Source organism: Leucoraja erinacea, chromosome 2 (assembly GCF_028641065.1).
Source record: "Leucoraja erinacea ecotype New England chromosome 2, Leri_hhj_1, whole genome shotgun sequence".
NCBI lineage: Eukaryota > Metazoa > Chordata > Chondrichthyes > Rajiformes > Rajidae > Leucoraja > Leucoraja erinaceus.
Genome location: NC_073378.1, coordinates 109,469,321 through 109,484,505, shown reverse-complemented (window position 1 = coordinate 109,484,505; position 15,185 = coordinate 109,469,321). Strand labels below are relative to the sequence as shown.

Here is a 15,185-nt window from a genome sequence, read left to right as displayed (position 1 = left end):
GCCCAGCTGCTGAAGTTTAAATTCTGGAAGTTTCTCTTTAAAAATTCTGCCTCTCCACCTACTTTCTCCGTGAAAATATTCCCCTGGATCCATCTCTGACCATGCATTTGATCATTTCAATTAACTTCTGGTGTTAAAGTTTGTATGATAATGCGTCAAAGAGGGGCTTCAGAGGTTTTATATTTTTAAGCTGCCATGTGGTTGGGGCAATCATTGCTTAAGTGAACATATGGTTTACAGATTTAACCCAGTAATTAAATATACCGTATGTAGTCAGAGAAATTAATTAAGTAGTACCGCAGAATCACCTTTTTCACTGATCAACTGACGTGCAGTTTCATGCTGGAATTTTTCCAGGCTTTCATTGTCCTCTTTCATGTGGAACAGTATAAGGAATGGCAGGCCCTCTTCCGTCAACTCCTAAAATGTAAAATAAATCATTAAGAATATTCAGTCTAAAATAATCAGTCCTCAAATGCATTTAAGATCAGTTAGAAACATAGAAACATAGAAATTAGGTGCAGGAGTAGGCCATTCGGCCCTTCGAGCCTGCACCACCATTCAATATGATAATGGCTGATCATCCAACTCAGTATCCCGTACCTGCCTTCTCTCCATACCCCCTGATCCCCTTAGCCACAAGGGCCACATCTAACTCCCTCTTAAATATAGCCAATGAACTGGCATCAACTACCTTCTGTGGCAGAGAATTCCAGAGATTCACCACTCTCTGTGTGAAAAATGTTTTTCTCATCTCGGTCCTAAAAGATTTCCCCATTATCCTTAAACTGTGACCCCTTGTTCTGGACTTCCCCAACATCGGGAACAATCTTCCTGCATCTAGCCTGTCCAACCCCTAAAGAATTTTGTAAGTTTCTATAAGATCCCCCCTCAATCTTCTAAATTCTAGCGAGTACAAGCCGAGTCTTGTACTCGCTTTTGACAGCTATTCTATTTTGACAGCTATTAAAACAAGCAAAACTTTATAATGAAAGCCCAAAGCAAGAACATTTAGTCAGTGGGGCTACCCCCCACTTCTACCTTAGCCATATTGCTAAGAAAACCAATTGCATTTTCAACCAGCGAATGTGTGGAAGATTCTTGCAAATATTTATTACTGAGTACAGTTGCCATTTGTATTATTCATTTGAAAAGGATTGTTATTCACAGTATACATTGTGAGAGTTTTTCCGTACATTCTACAAATGGAGTGATTGCCAGCAAGTCATTACTGTAAAATGTTTTAAAATATGTCTGCAGTCTTACTGTTGTAAAATATGTCTGGTCATTCCTGGCCATGATAAAAATACAAGAAATAAAAGCAGAAATGTACCATTTGCCTTCATGCCAGTTGCACCATTTAGTAAGATGACATTGATCTCTTATTTCAAGTGCCACTGTCCCGTACTGATCACAGATCCGGTGATATCCAAAAAAGAAAATTCTATCCTAAATATCCTCATTCATCATTGCCTGGATGAAGAAAGGTATGACTAATACCTTATTTTGAAAATGTGACCCAGTTCTAGGCTACTCCTCTCCAATCTTGAAAGACATATTGAATGGTGGAAGGATAGAATTATAACATTCACTATTTGAGAGCAAAGAGCAATATTTCCGAAATATTAGTTGAACATGGGCAACACTTGTTATTGCATCGTTACATCTGGATTGGTACCATTGTGAAACTAATCAAATGTGAACTACCTTGTGACCATGCTTGCTGGCTTTTCAAGAGATTATCAAAAGAGCAGTTTAAAAAAGATACAAGTTACGGTAACTTTGATGCATATTCATAATAAGGTGGATGGTCTGCCCTTAAAGTTTAAAAAAATATGCCCAAATATAGTGTTATTTGGGCTAAGCAATGAATCCCGCTGAAATTTAAACTTAAACCAAAGTCGATATTTTGTTGAAGTCCTATACATGCAGATTAAATCCATGCTTACCTCTCCATTCTCAAACGTTATTTCTCTAACCAGTGGAACACATTTATCCTGAGTCCAGGCAAATGCCAGGTCAAAGTTGGTTAACGAACCTAAGTATACCATATCAGGCGTATTCATCTACAGAACAGAGTAACATATGGACATGAAATTAGAAAAAAAATAAAGTTTTATACTGAAACATGCAACCGTGTCACAGCTGCAAGAAACTCCATCTTAATGTTTATCAAAATATGAAGAAAAGGGTGAATTTTGTGGTGAACATAAATTGCGTACTAAGAGTAATTACTGACAAAGTGAGTTATGAACATACCCCAAGTGGCTTGTAAATTATGTTGTCTCCACTATACCTCTCTGGTTTTGCAACGCTCCTAAAACAAAAACGAATTAGAGCAATCAGGACATATATCATGCACAGTAGTTCAAAGCAAGTAGTGCTTTACTTAGAATTAGTCACGGGTAACTTGCGTAGTGAACAAATGAATTATCCCCTGTACGGCAGTGTCCAATCCATCTCCCTGGCCCTTCAAGGAGATAGATGCTCAGGGTTTAAGGGACTAAAGGTAATTGACAAATATTTACCCATTTCCCTTCTAAAATTATAAATTATGAACCCCTAGTCTGTGGGTAGGTTAATCCACATCCTAATAACTATGAGGTTAAAAAACCTAACAGCTTTGTTCATTTCAAAGTGAGACAGTTATGGCCACCCATTACAGTAATTACACTGAAAACAAATATTCCTCATTCATCTCACCAAATCCTATAAAAGATTTTTTTTATCATTTCTGATTTCCTTACAAATAACACTTCTTTGATTTTCTTTCAGAAAACAAAGTGTCACGTTCCGAGCATCATTCTGCTGAATTTCTGGGACACTGCATGAAGGTGCAGAGTTCTGCTGAAAGCGAAAACAGCCCACAATTTAAACTGAATTGTCTCACATGTGGAATTCATTCTGTTTTGATCATTTGCTAAACAGGTGCAATGTTAGTGATGACACCCAATCGAAAATAAATCATGGAAATGGCAGAAACTAAGTTTAGAAAAACATTGGGGTGATTTTTATGTGGAAACCCCTGCAAAAACTATACTTGTGCTTTTCCTGACACTTGCTGCGTACAGAGTTCACGGCTGCTATGACTTTGCTGCGCCGACTGCTGGAAACTAGCGTGGCTCATAAAAGAAAACACACTCTGCAGCAACAGCGGTACAGCGAGGATGACGTGAAGATGAGCTAAAACAGGGAAAGGCAATGGAAGGCGAGGAGACTAGGGTACGTCAGTCTGCTCTGATGGGAGACTACGATTTGAGAGGTCACAAGCCTTCACAAGGGACAGGCTCATCAAGGGGCCAGATGGAATTCATTGCCACAGACGGCTGTGGAAGCCAAGTCATTGGGTATTTTTTTGGGGGGAATTTATATTATTAGAGGCAATTGTACAAGAATAAAGCAATCAACATGAAAGTTATACAAATTTCATACAGCTTCATTTTTAACATTAATACATAAATCAAAAAAAGAGAATAAAGGAAAGAATGAAGAAAAAGAAGAAAAATGCAAAAGAGAAAGAAGAAAAGACCCCTAAACTACCAAAGATGTTTTGAAGAATTGGTCTGCTTTCTCAGCCAAAACAAACCTATGTTTTCTAAATGTAATGTCTTGGACATGTCAGTAATCCACATCTTCACTGTGGGAACTGTTGTCTTTTTCCAGAATTTCAGTAAGAGTTTTTTCGCAGTTATTAGGCCGTAGTCAAGGAAGCATCTTTGAAGTATCATTAACTTAGAACAGGCCTCTGACATACCAAAAGTTATTAGTTTTGTATCTGAATCCAGTTTAATTTTAAGTGTTTTAGAGAAAATATCGAATATTCCCGTCCAGAATTTTTATATCTTTATACAGGATGCAAAGGAATGGGTTAAGGTCGCTTCTTGGAGGTGGCATTTATCACAGATAGGGGAGACAGTTGGGAAGATCTTATTCAATTTAGTCTTTGAATAGTATAGCCTGTGCAGCATTTTAGTAGTATTGCAGGGAGTGCCTGACATTGAGAGAGCAGTAGTATGTAAATTAGGCTTTCCTCCCATATATCTTTTGAAATTAATAAACCAACTCGTCTTCCCATGCTCGCCTATACATCTCAGAAGGTGGGATATCCACATTTAAGAGAGTGTTATAAATGTAAGATATTAATTTACTTGTGTCGGCATGTCTATTCAAACAATCGTCTTCTATATCTGGACCCATAAAACGAGTCTTGTGTGTAAGGTTTCACATAATCACGGATTTGAAGATATCAGTCTTTGAACATGTGTTGACCGAATTATTAAACTCAGATACGACATGGCTACAATCCTAAAAGGGACAATCAATGTATTTATTTATAAGATGGCTAATCAACATGGGACTGTCGCCAACTAGATTGTGTCTCACCAGCTTCAACACTCATTGATCAAGCTCTGTGATAACTACACTTCCAATGAGGTCACCATTAAATATCTATTCCCCCCCCCCCTCTCCCAGCATAGTTAAGGTACCTCTGCGATCCCTTGAACCACTCAATCAGCCTAAACAGACCTGTACTTTCCTTCATTAGTTTCCTATACAAGTGGAGGCAATGCAAGACGTGTCCTTGTCTGGTATCTTTGCTGCCATCTTTCACCTTGTACTATTGTCTTTCATCATTTATCCTGCCCTTCCTTCTGTTCGTTTGCAGACATATTCTTTCTTTGCCACCTTCATGTTACAGACTCTGCACCAGTTTCATCTCTATCGCTTGTCAATTATAATCAAAGGTCCGTGATCTTTAATTGTTTCTCTTTGGATGCTGCCTGACACAGCATTTCCAGCATTTACTACTGCCGTTAGTCAAACAACATATCCCAAAACACAGCCTTAGCAATGGCGGAGAGAGATAGAGAGCAGTTGCATGTCATTCATCGTTTGATCCAAGAGGATTTGAAAGTCCAAGGTGGCTGGAACCCCAATATGGTCTTTCTTCTCAGAGACTACTGTGGGTGTTAGAGACATTATCACACCCCTCAGCAGATAATCCTGCAAGTGGGAACTTGCCAGTCGGCAACATTAATTCACGGGCATCTGAATGGCCAATAAACCTCAGGGTTCATAAGTGTATCTTTCCTTTAGTTGATGATCTTCCAGCGGCAGTTGATGTTTGTCACAAAATGCTGGAGTAACTCTGCGGGACAGGCAGCATCTCTGGAGAGAAAGAATGGGTGACGTTTTGGGTCAGATCCAAAATGTGACCCACAGATGCTGCTGAATTACTTCAGCATTTTGTGTCTATCTTCAGTGTAAACCAGCATCTGCAGTCCCTTCCTACACAGTCTCTGTATGTCCCTGTGAACAGCCTACAGAACACAGTCCTTTCTGCAGCTGCACACGACAAAGCTTGACAGAGGCCACTGCTTTCCTTTACGGATCTTCTTGGCAAACAGGCAGTCCATATGAAGGCGGATGGTCATATTATGTACATCACATCCACCCCGAGAGCAACATATAGTGGGATGGAAACTCCAACTTCAATTGGGAGAACCCTCTCACCAACTAAGCAAGGTCTTGGTGCTAAATTGAGACTGCCGATGACAAGGGATTCTGCCAAAACTCTTTGACAGTCTGCTCAGGGAATCTTAACGATGGCGATGCACAACCAAGCAAACAATCTGTGACAGTGAAGACCAATCCCAGTGCACCAGGTGTTGGAAAGAACTGCAGATGCTGGTTTAAATCGAAGGTAGACACAAATGCCACAAAATGCCAGACTGAAGAAGCGTCTCGACCCGAAACATCACCCATTCCCTCTCTCCAGTGATGCTGGCTGTTTCGCTGAGTTACTCGGGCATTTTGTGTCTACCCGTGCATCAGGTGCTAGGTTGTATTATTTAGCATTTAAAGTAATCTGAACCAAGCTGTTCTGATGCATGGTTTGCACAAAGATGGATTCAAGCTCCACATGTGCCTCCTTCAGATCTAGTCTCAATTGTATATTCCTCTGTTCCTTTCTGCACGCGCTTTTCTGACTTCCCCAAATGTTACTTATTTTAGCTTCTACTATTCCTTGTGGTAGCAGTGCGTGACTTTAGCGACCTGTACCTTTTTCCTGAGGGCAGCAGTGTGAAAAGGTGGTGACAAGGATGTGTAATGTCTTTCATGATATTACAGGTCCTGCTGTGGCATCTGGAGTGGTAAATGTCCTCCAGAGTGGGCAGGGGGAGTCCAATGATACCCTGGGCAGTTTTTATCACCCTCTGGAGAGTATCCCCCCCAGAACAAAACTACTTTTACCAATACCATTCATAACTTTAAACACGTGTAGTAGGGCCATCTTCAGTCTTCTGTTTTTTTGATTTTTCAAGATTTATACAATCTCAGTTCTGTAAACCTCTCAATATTTTACACACTAATATTATTTAAAATATCGATTAAAAACAAAAAAAATGCTGCATATATTCAGTGGCTATCATCACAGATGCTACCAGACCCACTATGTATCTTCAGCACTTTGTTTTTATTTCAGGTTTTTGCAGCATCCAGATACATGTTGAAGAACTAAAACCCAAAAGGAGCCAAAACCAAAAAGTCAAAGATCAAACTTTAAGTTCCACCATCGTGACAAATGCTTATTTTGAATTATCTCTCCTACAGTGAGCATTTCTAACTTCACTTTTCCCTTTATCTGCCACGAGTCTTCAATGGTATTAGGCATTCTTCTCCAGTGACAGTTCTCTAGATTTATAGTTGAGGTTTTTCTTTAGAAAACACATTTTTGGGATGTGGAGAGGACGTTTCCTTCTGTGGGAAAACCTAAAATTATTTAAAATTAAAGGATCGCCTATTTAGGACAAGTTTCTTTCACAAAGGGTTGGTCTTTGGAACTTCCTTTCCCATAGATTGATTGAAGCAGAAACCTGGAGTATTAAAGCTGAGGTATATAGATATTGGGGATGAAGAGTTATCACAAATAGTATATGGAGTTGAAACCAGCCACGGTCTTATAAAAGGCAGAGGAGGATGGCCAGGTCGGGTAGCTTTCTGGTGCTAATTCGCATTGACCTTATCCACCCACACTTGCGTTTAAACCCAATTACGCTTGAGTACGTATTTCTCTTTGCATCAATACCCAATCCCTATAACCTCTCGAGTGAAACCACCTCCAATGCCAGACCACCTCTTAAACTCTTTCCCCATTCTTGTGAACTTCCCTGACTTTGATCCACTATCCATAGCAGTGCTTTTACCAGTCTAAACAGTTTAACAGTTCCTCTCTATACCTAAACCCTTTTAACCTAGTTGAAAAATATTGCGACAAAGGCTTATTTAGAATCACTCCTTTTAACAGCAGTGAACATCTTTAACTCGACTTAAATACAACTTTAGTGTAGAAGCTATTTTATATTTTCACTATTAAAACCACATTTGTCTTAGCAAAAACAAATGAAAAATACAAAATAATCATTGTTGATGCTTTAAAGTATCAAAGGATATGGGATTAATGCAGGAAAGTGGCACTGGTGCAAAAGATCATCCAAGATCTTAGTGTTCAACAGAGTAGACATGAAACTCCAAATGGCCTGATCAAGGTTAAATTTTCTAATGATCTTAGAGCAATCTAATTCAATCCATTCTAAGACTGATAAATTACCAGAATAAAGCTGAAATAGGAGGGCACTAATGCCATTTCCATGAAAACAAAGTGCAATCGGGAGCACGAGGTATATTTATCCAGTGATGCATGAAGACAGTATTGAGAGGGTGAAACTGGCGAATGGCTTCCTGCATCATTATTTATGGACTCTTCCCACAGAATATAAAAGCTCAGAAATGCAAATTGAAATTCTTTTAAAAATATATTTTCTCACCCTGCAACTTCATTTTATAATACAATGTACAATAAATCGCATGGGAGTGCTTATAAATACACAGAGTACAAATAATATCAGTGCTGCACTGATATGGATACTACTTTTTGCACAGAGGTATCCTGATGATTTTTAAAGGCAGGCTCAGTATCTGTCATAACACGGCTGAGAGAGCACAATTCCTTAGGTATTACTGTGTGACATATGCTGGCAACCCCTATGTAAATTCGCATGTCATATTACAGGATTATATGTTAAGCAAGTTATTTTCCTGACAAAAACAGTCCAATTTTTGCTCTTGATAAGTGTACAACAGCTGCAAACAACATTTAATTATCAGTTAAGTGAAGAGCATTATTAGTTGTCACAAATCCCACTGTGTCTATGTAGCTTGAAGAGATGCAAGCTTTTATTTGAATCATTATTTATTCAAATGCTTAACCCGTGCCTGATAACAGCATATTCAACTGCCTGTTCTCTTTTTAAGCGGACATAGTCAGACTGACACTGATCACTACATCATCTGTAATTCATATTTGTCTGTATAATATTTTCTCCACAAAATTTGGAATTTCACTGATTGTTTTAAACAAGTTGAGAGAATAATTTATCTTTTTGCTGTGTGTACTGAATAGGTTGCTTCAGAATTCATTTACATTTTTGTCACATAATATGCTTTAAGAATATCTTTTCTCATGTCATTGTATAAACCAAAGTACGCGATATTTCAGCGCAGTGAATCTTAAAATACTACACTAAATTTGTAGTATTGGTGGTGATGTGGTGTGATATCACAAAGCACCATTAATTAAGTTGAAGATCTGAGATGCCAGGTTGCCCTAACACAACACTGGGAACACCCACAAGATGGTTGGGGGAAGTAAACAGTAAAGTGATCTTGCACTGTAACAGAGAAGTTCTAGTAAAGACTTTGATGCAGGTTAAACGTCCAAGTTCTCATGCTATGACACTGTATGGTCCATGAAATGTGTAGGATAATAAATTCCTCAAACTCTCAAAAAAGACAATTATTGGAACGTTTAACTAATTCTTACCCAAACGCAGCCAAAAAGACGCAATCATCACGTAAAATATTGGACACTTTCTCATAGACTCTGTAGTTGTCTGAATCTTTCTGCTCAAAAAATCCAATGATGTTTCGCTTGCTGCGCTGTAAAATATAACAGCCAAATAGATATACAAGTTGAACAATTTGGTATTGTTTTAAAGGCAGTGGATCAGTAAAATGATTCACAACCAAGGTAAACACAAATTCCAGAAGACAAATGTTTATTTTGTGAATTAACCAAAACAGCCTAATAATTTGGGATTTGACATTAAATTAATTTAAAGAATTTCTGGAGTGCCTTTCCATACAAGACTATTAATTCCTCCTTGCCTCCCTTGTACCACCATCCTAATTCAGCATGCCAAAACTGCTAATACTTAACAGGTTAGGCATTAATGTTACTCTAGGGTGGCAACCAAACTTTGACTTCCATTTCAGCTGTTCAAAGAAACACAATGCAAATTACCTACTTAGCAGAACAACTAATCAATTAAATACCTCTGTCATGCCATCATGCAAAACCGCTTTTTTGTTCAAAATGACACAAATGACAAATTGCCTCGCTACTATCTGGAGTTGACAAGCGAACCCCAAAGTAGGAATAAAGTGGTGACCCTAACGATGTTCTGTAATTGTATCAATATTGCAAGGGCAAACACCTTATGTGGCAAGACTTATGTGGCACCTTATGTGGCACCTTATGAGTGAGATTCTATTGCAATAAAATAATAATTAATGTTCTATGCAAGAATATGTTCGGATAGCAATACGAACATATGATGATCTCTGGTCACTTTGTTAGTGATATGTTGATGAAATTCTGACCTTATTTCAATTCGATTGCAAAAGACTATCAATTACTAAAGTTCAACAACTGTTACATTTCACTGATCAGATGCAGAAATGCTTGGTTGCTTTTAAGGTCATGGATAGGATTGTGGTTCAGGAAGACAAGAATGATTTTAGAGGGATTAACTGGCATTACTGTTCTAAATTCGCCAAGTTTGTAAGGAACATGTTTGTAACTGCCTCACACTCAAACATTCTAACATTCAAATCAAATATTAGCCAATAAACATTTTCCTGTGTGTACCACTCACATATCTCAAAAAGCTTGTACAGTAATAATAATAATAATAATAATACATTTTATTTATGGGCGCCTTTCAAGAGTCTCAAGGACACCTTACAAAAATTTAGCAATTAGAGGAAAAACATGTAAGCGGAATGAAATAAATAGTAGAGACATGACTAGTACACAAATTAAAGACAGAATTCAATTCAAAACACAATATGAGGCTTCAAGCACAGATGAAAAGGGAGGGGGACGTGGGGCTATGGATAGGCAGAGGTGAAGAGATAAGTCTTGAGGCGGGACTAGAAGATGGTGAGGGACACGGAATTGCGGATCAGTTGGGCGAGGGAGTTCCGGAGCCTGGGAGCAGCCCTGGAGAAGGCTCTGTCCCCAAAACTACGGAGGTTGGACTTTTGGATGGAGAGGAGACCGGCTGATGTGGATCTGAGGGACCGTGGGGGTTGGTAGGGGGAGAGGAGGTCAGTGAGATATGGGGGGGCCAGATGGTGGAGGGCTTTGTAGGTGAGGACCAGGATTTTGTAGGTGATCCGGTGGGAGATGGGAAGCCAGTGAAGTTGTTTGAGGACTGGAGTGATGTGATGCCAGGATTTGGTGTGGGTGATGAGTCGGGCGGCTGCGTTCTGGACCAGTTGGAGTCGGTTGATGTAGGTGGAGCTGATGCCAAGGAGAAGTGAGTTGCAATAGTCCAGTCGGGAGGAGATGAAGGCATGGATGAGTCTTTCAGCAACGGGAGGTGTCAGAGAGGGTCTGATTTTGGCGATGTTGCGGAGGTGAAAGAAGGAGGTTTTAATGACATGGCGGACGTGAGGCTCAAGGGAGAGGGTGGAATCAAAGATCACGCCAAGGTTGCGGGCCTGGGGAGGGGGAGACAGTGGTGCCGCCGATGGTGAGAGTGGGGTTATTGATTTTGCTGAGTGTGGATTTGGAGCCTATGAGGAGGAATTCTGTTTTATCGTTGTTGAGTTTGAGGAAGTTATATTGCATCCAGGTTTTTATAGCTGACAAACAGGAGTTGATATGGGAGAGGGGGGGGGGGGGGGGTTGTGGGGGGGATTTGGTGCCGAGGTAGATCTGGGTGTCATCAGCGTAACAGTGGAAGTCCAGGTTGAAGTGGCGGAGTATCTGACCAAGGGGGAGGATGTAGATGATGAAGAGGAGGGGGCCGAGTACGGAGCCTTGGGGAACGCCTTGAGTGACTGTGGCTGTAGCAGAGGTGTGGTTATGGAGAGAGATGAAGTGGGATCTGTTGGAAAGGTAGGAACGGAGCCAGCTGAGTGCAGAACCTTCAATGCCAAGGTCCCCAAGTCTGGTAAGCAGGATGTTATGGTTCACTGTATCGAAGGCTGCACTCAGGTCGAGGAGGATGAGGATGTTGAGGGAACCAGTGTCAGCAGAGGTGAGGAGGTCGTTGAGGACTTTGAGGAGAGCAGTTTCTGTGCTATGGAGGGGGCGAAAGCCAGATTGGAGGGGTCTAGGATACTAGTAATCTAGGATACATTTATTGTGGAAAGATGCAACTTCTTTAGCACTGGCATGGCAAATTGGTTCACAGGAAGTTCAATTGTCTCTTCATTGGGGAAGTTACACAAGAATCATGCATTTTCTGAGAACTTTATTTCCACAGTGGAGCACCAATGCGTAATTATTTACAATGCATGCCAACTACATTACTCCCTTATTGTGGATTCTGCGTTGTAATTAATGATGCCCTTCAATAGCATTTGCTGATGCACATAATACAAATAATGCTTCTTTAACACCTTCATGTTCTAATCTCCTACCTCTGTTATCCTATTCCATTTGACAGATACAGTGCCCTCCATCATTCATTTATTTACCTCTGTATTTCACAATTTGAGATTTGTAATAGAAAAAAAACCACATGTGGTTAGAATGCACATTGTCAGATTTAGTAAAGGATATTTTTATACATTTTGGTTTCACCATGTAGAAATTACAGCTGTTTTTATTCATAGTCTCCCCATTTCAGGGCACCATAATGTTTGGGACACGTGGCTTCACAGGCGTTTGTAATGGGTCAGATGTGATTAATTGCCTCCTTAATGCAGGTATAAAAGCTCTCAGCCTTTGGAAACTTTTATTGCTGTTTATCAACATGAGGACCAAAGTTGTGCCAATGAAAGTCAAAGAAGCCATAATGAGACCGAGAAACAAGAATAAAACTGTTAGAGACATCAGCCAAACCTTAGGCTTATCAAAATCAACTGTTTGCAACATCATTGAGAAGAAAGAGAGCACTGGTAAGCTTACTAATCGCAAAGGGACTGGCAGGCCAATGAAGACTTCCACAGCTGATGACAGAAGAATTCTCTCTATAATAAAGAAAAACCTCCAAACACTTGTCCGACAGATCAGAAACACTCTTCAGGAGCGGAATTGTCAATGGCCACGGTTTGCAGAAGACTTCATGAACAGAAACACAGAGGCTACACTTCAAGATGCATTAGTTAGACGCATAAATAGGATGGCTGGGTTACAGTTTGCCAAGAAGTATTTAAAAGAGCAACCACAGTTCTGGAAAAAGGTCTCGTGGACAGATAAGATGAAGATTAACTTATGTCAGAGTGATGGCAAGAGCAAAGTATGGAGGAGAGAAGGAACTACCCAAGATCCAAAGCATACCACCTCATCTGTGAAACACAGTGGAGGGGGTGTTATGGCCTGGGCATGTATGGCTGCTCAAGGTACTGGCTCACTTATCTTCATTGATGATACAACTGCTGATGGTAGTAGCATAATTAATTCTGAAATGTATAGACACTTCCTATCTGCTCAAGTTCAAACAAATGGCTGAAAACTAATCGGCCGCAAGACAATGATCCCAAACATACTGCCAAAGCAACAAAGGAGTTTTTCTAAAGCTAAAAAATGGTCAATTCTTGAGTGACCAAGTTATTCACCCACTCTGAACCCAATTGTGCATGCCTTTTATATGCTGAAGAGAAATCTGAAGGGGATTAGCCCCCAAAACAAGCATAAACTAAAGATGGCTGCAATACAGGCCTGGCAGAGCATCACCAGAGAAGGCACCCAGCAACTGGTGATGTCCATGAATCGCAGACTTCAAGCAGTCATTGCATGCAAAGGATATGCAACAAAATACTAAACATGACCACTTTCATTTACATGACATTGCTGTGTCCCAAACATTATGGTGCCCTGAAATGGGGGGGCTATGTATGAACACTGCTGTAATTTCTACATGGTGAAACAAAAATGTATAAAAATTGTCTTTATTAAAATCTGACAATGTGCACAATGTGCAAAACCACATGTGATTTTTTTTCTATTACAAATCGCAAATTGTGGAGCACAGAGGCAAATAAATAAATGATGGGTCTTTGTCCCAAATATTATGGAGTGCATTGGATTCTGCTATCCGTTTATTTGTAGAATATATGGCTGCAGACAATCCACTAGTAGATTTTACCCTCAGAAGATCAAAGATTTCATGGGATGCACAGTTCTCTTGTTTTGGCAGATGGGAAACGGGAGACACCGTGATAAAGGCTAGTGAACTAACCCTAAAGCACCAATATGATATCAACTAGAAAATGCTTCTGGTTCTGTCAGTTTCTTCACTTTTTCCTGCATATTCACCAGAATAGAAGAAAATTGTTATTGAAAAGATAGAGGAACAAGAAACTACCATGACAGTGACAGGGGAAGATGAAGTCAGACTTGTGCACACCTACGACCTTTTGCCCAGTGTTCTTCAGTGCAAATACGTCCACCTTTGTCTGTACATTTTGCTTATTTTCTCTGATGCTTCCCGTTAAAACAAAATGGTGTCATAATGGTTAAATTACTGAAGTAGTAATGTAGTGGCTCAGGCGAACAATCAGAAGCACAACTTCAAATTCCAACACACAAATGGAGAATATCAATTTTAGAGGAATTTAGAGGGAAATAAAAATCTAGCTGGTGAGTGGTGATTGTAAAACTACCAGAATATTATAAAGTCTCATTTAGTAATACAAACTTTCTCCAGGGAGAACACTTGGTGCCGTTACCCACTCTGATTCAGGTACATTACCAGCAGTAACAGGACACAATCCTGGTTCTCCTCCGAAGTGACCTCTGGCAAGCTATGAAAAACTATAATATTTAAAAACAACAAAAATAAACCTAGATAAACTACCTGGCAACAACCCGGCACCAGATTGGGACATGGATGAGTTGCTTTTGGTCTGGGAATCTTGCAAAATCTGTTTCATAAGAGCCCGAGGACTAATGTCAAAAGTGAAAGACTTGTTCCAGAGTAGTCATACAATGACGGACATCAACTCAAATACTGGTGTGGAAACTGCGACTGAATTAACACTTACTCCTCTCCCTCAACCAATGACCTATTTCTCTGCTATGACATTAGTTGGAAATATGCATCTGTGTTGCCTAAGTCGATGAGATCTTCGTTGTTTAGTTTAGTTTGATTTGATTTATTGTCATGTCCACCAAGGTTTTACGAAAAGCTTTTTGTTGCTCACAGTCAGCGGAAAGATTACAATCGAGCTCACAGTGTACAGATACAGGACAAAGGGAATAATGTGTGGTGCAAGATAAACTCCAGTAAAATCCAATTAAAGATAGCCCTAGGGGGCGCCAATGAGGTAGATAGTAGCTCAGGACCGCTCTCCAGTTGTTAGCTGGATGGTTCAGTTGCCTGATAACAGCTGGGAAGAAACTGTCCCTGAATCTGCAGGTGTGCGTTTTCAAAGTTTTGTACCTGTTGCCTGATGGGGAGGGAAGAGGAGAAGAGGAGTATCCAGGGTGAGACTCGTCCTTGATTATGCTGGTGGCCTTGCAAAGGCAGCATGGAGTGTAGATGGATTCAATGGCAGGGAGATTGGTTTGTCTGAGGGTCTAGACTGCGTTCACAATTCTCTGCAACTTGCAGTCTTGGATGGAGCTGTTCACAAAGCATGTTATCGGGATGCATCACAGTATGATTGCTAGACTTGCTTTGTTTGGAATCATAAATAAACCTATTTAACCCAAACTAACCTATCTCCAGTTAAAATTCCATTTGGAATATTTTGGAGGACCAGGAAACCAAGAACTAGCTGAAACAAGAGAGTATTTGCAAGTGTACCAGTCACACGGTATTCATGGAGACAAAGCAGTAGCTTCACACAGAGGATATATTGCCTTGCACTAACATATTGCGTGG

The 15,185-nt window shown here is 40.0% G+C and overlaps 1 protein-coding gene across 3 annotated transcripts in view; it reads right to left on the bottom strand.

Moving 5' to 3' along the window:
• erp44 (endoplasmic reticulum protein 44) overlaps positions 1–15,185 on the bottom strand; it is a 317,180-nt gene that overhangs the window by 9,161 nt on the left and 292,834 nt on the right. For all 3 annotated transcript variants that reach the window (XM_055663198.1, XM_055663208.1, XM_055663216.1), the window contains 4 exons: positions 8,885–9,000; positions 2,260–2,317; positions 1,950–2,066; positions 309–420 (listed from right to left, as the gene is read on the bottom strand). In XM_055663198.1, the coding sequence (XP_055519173.1) occupies positions 309–420; positions 1,950–2,066; positions 2,260–2,317; positions 8,885–9,000 (403 nt within the window). The remainder of the gene's footprint in view (positions 1–308; positions 421–1,949; positions 2,067–2,259; positions 2,318–8,884; positions 9,001–15,185) is intronic.